Source organism: Opisthorchis viverrini (assembly GCF_000715545.1).
Source record: "Opisthorchis viverrini unplaced genomic scaffold opera_v5_48, whole genome shotgun sequence".
NCBI lineage: Eukaryota > Metazoa > Platyhelminthes > Trematoda > Opisthorchiida > Opisthorchiidae > Opisthorchis > Opisthorchis viverrini.
This window is the reverse complement of record NW_008751704.1, coordinates 1,919,094-1,923,999: the sequence shown is the minus strand read 5'-3', so window position 1 is coordinate 1,923,999 and position 4,906 is coordinate 1,919,094. Positions and strand designations below refer to the sequence as shown.

General features: G+C 47.4%; 1 protein-coding gene across 1 annotated transcript; it reads right to left on the bottom strand.

Moving 5' to 3' along the window:
• Positions 1-702: 702 nt before the first annotated feature.
• T265_03404 (hypothetical protein) lies at positions 703-1,181 on the bottom strand (the record flags this gene model as incomplete). Its single annotated transcript, XM_009167873.1, has 3 exons — positions 703-795; positions 834-1,042; positions 1,085-1,181. The coding sequence occupies 3 exons, from the start codon at positions 1,179-1,181 to the stop codon at positions 703-705; spliced, it is 399 nt and encodes a 132-aa protein (XP_009166137.1).
• Between the last annotated feature and the right edge of the window lie 3,725 nt (positions 1,182-4,906).

Genomic DNA, 4,906 nt, shown 5'->3' with positions numbered 1-4,906 from the left:
GCAGTGTCCCAGCCCTCGTGCAACTTTAAGGTGGCATGGCAGTTAGGCACCGAAAGGGTGATACAGCTGAATGATTTTTTATGGGTGAAACTCCTACCTGAGAAGACGTTACTCGAAAAACCAGTCGTACATGACCACATGATGCGGATTGTGTGCTTGAAAAGAGTGGTGCTATAATCTGTCTAAGTGAGAGGCAATGGTATTGGTGTTCAGGCCGAACGAACAACTGAAAGGTCACAGGTTCCATAATTCGAGTTTCGCGATATGCGCAGAGTTCATCAATGCGAATGAAAAAGCTGTGGTGTTCCTCAGATTCGCTTCACTGACACCACAAAATCTCAACTGCAAATGATCAAATCTCCACACAATAACAATGACTCATTCAGCCAATCCGGAGAGATAAGCTTACAGCAAAAAGCGCACTGCCACCGATCACCAGCCATATCTTGCACAGCGAAGATCACGCAGACCGTATCCAGGAAGTCAAGTCTTATAGCCAGTACGCAATTTCCGAAATCGCTTTCATATTCTATTATCTGCTGACGTCGATGAGGATGCACTGCTATTGTTGGTGGTGGTGATCTCCACTTAAGTCAACAGTACATAGAAACCGAAAAGACAAGTTACAAGACAAGAAGGCAGCTACTAGGGTATGATTGAGAGTATAAATAAGTGCACAAATCGACGACGGAGGAGTCAAGTCTAATTCGTTTTCTTCGGTTCGATTATCAAAGGTCCGACATTATCTCCGGTTTCCTCGTTGTGTTTGCAGTGGGATCCATCGCAATAGGGGAACTAAATGAGAGGAATATTCACTTGATTGAACTACTCACCTTGGAGGAACGCCAGCAACGACAGAAGCACTTTTTGTCCGTTATTGACTCAATGTCCACTATATCAACACATTTGTTCACATGTTTGTTGATATCCAAATTCACTAAGGACTTCTTCTTTCCCAAATGCAACAAACATGTGGTGTAAACAGAGTAGCCTACAGCTGTCGTTATCGCACTGAAAACGGTCAGCCCAATGATATCCTTGACTGGTAAAAGTTAGAAACGTTAGCGATTTAAATGCAACGTACAACCAAGATGGAATATTCCCCCGAATGTTTTTGGAATTGGAACAGAGCTGAGCAGATTTGACGTGTGTACGCACACAAGATCATGAAGAAAATTCATCTTGCTCTATTGCCAATGGTGAGCAGCTAAAAAGGATAGGAGAAGCACTGAGACCGGTATTCGTAATCTGTTATCACAGTGATCGACAACGCTGGCAGCAACACGCTATTAATACATACGGGCGCCTAACTGTCATAAAACCGTGAGAGGAAACCTCAGTAAAAAGTGGAAACAAAAGGGAAGGGTTGGGAACCCGATCGAGAATAAAGTAAGCACACCTTTGGATCGCATTAAAATGAAAGCCTGTAAGCTCATGTTGAGGTAAAGCGCCACCACTCTCCAAGGAAGATGAGTATGTGGCCATGCAATGAATACTGCAGTCGTGGAGCGGGATGGATGACGCTTGGCAAAACCATGCAATGAATACTGCAGTCGTGGAGCGGGATGGATGACGTATGACTTGGCAGAAGGGTGTGAAAGATGTTACGAAGAGTTTGGGTGTTGTTGGTATAGTGCCCATTTCACGACGGGGACCGAGTGCTCTGCTGCGCTTGGTTGAGACACTGCGAGATATGGGGGCGGATTGATATCAATGGCTTTCATGTTGTCATTTTCTTTCCAGATTACCTGACCGAGCGCCCGGAGATGTAGGCACCTTAAAATGCATGCGATAGACTAGTACCAAGTAATCTCACTCAATTACCCCATTCTTTTCCTTTCGTTAACATTCACCTGCAGCACCCTTTCGGTGTTTAACCGCTACGCTACCAAAGGGAAGCACGAGACAGTTCTTTGTGAACTTTCAGTGGCCTGGAGGCATGAGAATAGGAAGCGCAAGGAGTGGTTACCAAACTCAAGATATTCCTCTCTGGACCAATTTATTCACATAATGTCGAGTAAAACTGTGCCCGTCGGTGGGAGTGAGGCCGCTCAAGAACATGGTTTGAAGACATGGTCAATGCACCCCATGCCATGTCGAAATTCTGCTTGCTGCTCTCGAAATTACGTCTCGTGCGCCTAAGTTAGGCGTCCCCAAAGGCCATATTATAACCAGGTAGACTTAAAAATAGTTCAGATGTAGCACCATTTCGGCGCCTAGCTGCCATGCCACCAGAAGGAAGCACGAAGGCTGGGATACTGCCAGGTTACTCAAGCCTAGACAGGAGAAGTCGAGAGGCAGAAAGCGTTCAGCTGTAGCACCCTTCCGGTGCCTAGCTGCCATGCCACCCGAAAGAAGCACGAGGGCTGGGATACTGCCAGGTTGCCCAAGCCTAGACAGGGGAAGTCGAGAGGCAGAGGTCGGGTTCGAACAGCAGACCCACCGGTCATTCGCACTCTAACGACTGAGCCATCTCACCGGGGAGAATTATACCCATGCGGTTGGAACACGGCAGCGAATGAGCGTACTTCGGGTGACTTAATGAATTGCGCCCTTCCACAAAAACAATTTTCCATTACCTCCACAGAGATTGACTCAGGCTACTTTAAGGAGTTGGACAGCATGCATACTGACGAACCATCCAACATGGTAGAAAATAAGTAAAGCTCGATAAGTGCTCGGTTGTATCCAGGTGTAGTCCATGGCCGTCGTTGTAATTGGACCGGGACACCACCATGGCACCCAGACCCAGAAAGGACGATTTGGGTTCTCAACCAGAGTCTAGCTCAAAATTCCAACCATAAGCCAGCGGAAGTTGGTGTAAGATTATCAAAGGGGTCGAATTTATAAGGGACAAGAACAAAACCGACCCGGGAAACTTGGGCAAAAGCCTCGATCCTGTGTATCAATCCGTGAATCCGTGAAAGATTATCAAAGGGGTCGATATTTATAAGGAGCAAGTCGCCTCACATGTTCAAACCCCCAATCTGGAGGATCAGGAGACTTGGTCATTCAGACCTACATCCACTGTCAACATGGTATGGGAGGCTCTGTGAGTGTCATATGAACTCTTCCCAGTATGGCTCAATGGGGTATGAAGGTGTACAAGCTGTCACCCCGCAGAAAGGCTGTCTCCGTGACGCATCATCGTGCCATGTGCCCGATGTGGCTCAGGACGCGTCCGCTGTGTACTGTAGCATCCGGAGTGGGACATCTATGCTTTACTCCCTGCGTCAGCACCTTGTGGCCAACCAGGTCCAGCCAGTAGATCATCGGCTTTGGGCCCGCTTCCCCAAGAACAACAATACGCAGTCTCGCAGGTAGATGGTCCTCAAACAAAGTTCTACATCCTCCTTGCTTGTCGCCTTGTTGAACAAACTCCAGTCAAAGGCTCAAGTGGTGCGACCCCACCAAACGACTTTCTTCGGCTTGGCTAATCACGAAGGATTATTCGCCCTGGCGGCTTTTCGTTTACTGGCCCTCAGCAATACCACGTCTAGCAGCACACGCAGTCCAAAATGACCGAGTTTTCCGGTCATACGACGATTATATAGCCGCCAAATAACCACCTTTTATGGTTAACAGATGGTTATTTGCACCAAGATAACCACCAAATAACCGAGTTTTCCGGTTATTGCTCGGTTAAATAACCGACAAATAACTGTCTGTTTGGAAGGTACCTTCCAAATGACGCGTTGCTTCCAGTCGGTTAATTATTATTTCTCATCTAAATCATCACACAGCAAAAAAAATAAAATCGTTCTAAACTCGGAGGACCTGAGCTGCGCTGAGGTCTCTACTGTCAACACTCTTCATCAAGTGCGTCAGAAGGCAGCCGAAACACCGCACTGAGCGGACGGATGTCATACCTACGGACAACAGACCAAGTGTAGCTGTGCCCTGATTGGTCAGTGACAGGCAATCAGAATCCAGCATTTACATCTTGGCCATTCATGGCTCCTCATAAAGATTCTAGCGTATCCTTATGAGACCTCTCGTGGTAGCACTCGTAGTAAGTTTCCTTCATCTCCAAAAAAGACTGTCTCAGGCTACTTTTGGCAGTGGAACATCATGCCCGCCGACGAACCATCCACCGATTCACGGATGGATATACAGGATCGGGGCTTCCACCAAACTTCCGGGGCAGGTTGTTGTTCAGGTTGTTGTCGTTCAGCGGCTTCTGTTCACTTGAAGGAATAGGCAGAAATCCTGCCAGAGCCAAGACTCAGATAAAAAAAGTACCCTGGACTGGGTAATAACTGCAGCGCGAACAACCTTCTGGACAAGGTTATTCCACACAAAATCTCCGCAAAATGAGAGAAAAAACTGTTGCGTAAAGTTGTGCGCCCTGAAACTGAAAATCTTCCGGTTGGCCGGAGCTTGTTCAAAAGGGTATAAGTAAGTAGTAGGTCTCTCCGAGGTGACGGTATTCCGGCGGATGTGGGCCAAGCACTGCGGGATATCTTCCAGTCCACAGACTTAAGGCCGGTAACCATTTTCGTAGCTCAATGGGGGTTGTGTTCCCAGTGCGTCTTGAGCAGACAACTTGGTTGGCGCATCCAACAAATGGTCCGACGTAGGCCCCAAGGAATATCTGGAACTCCTTGCAAGTAATATGGGGGAAGCTTCGCCGAATCATCCGTTGAACAGCGATAGCTTTTTGAGCCGACTTTTCATGGTGAAGTTGGAGGGCACGTTTGAAGCGAATAAATCCGTAACTAAACCCATTTTAGTATCCACCCTCCTGGTGTCCATTCCCACCATGGATGATAAAAGTGCTCGCTGAGTCGCTTTCTAATGGGATATTAACGCAGTTTTCGTCATTCAGGGGAACAGTTCAGTCCAAAGGCCACTGATTTTCAGTGTCTACATTCAATTGGAGGGCGCTTTATTTGAGAGTGTCCAG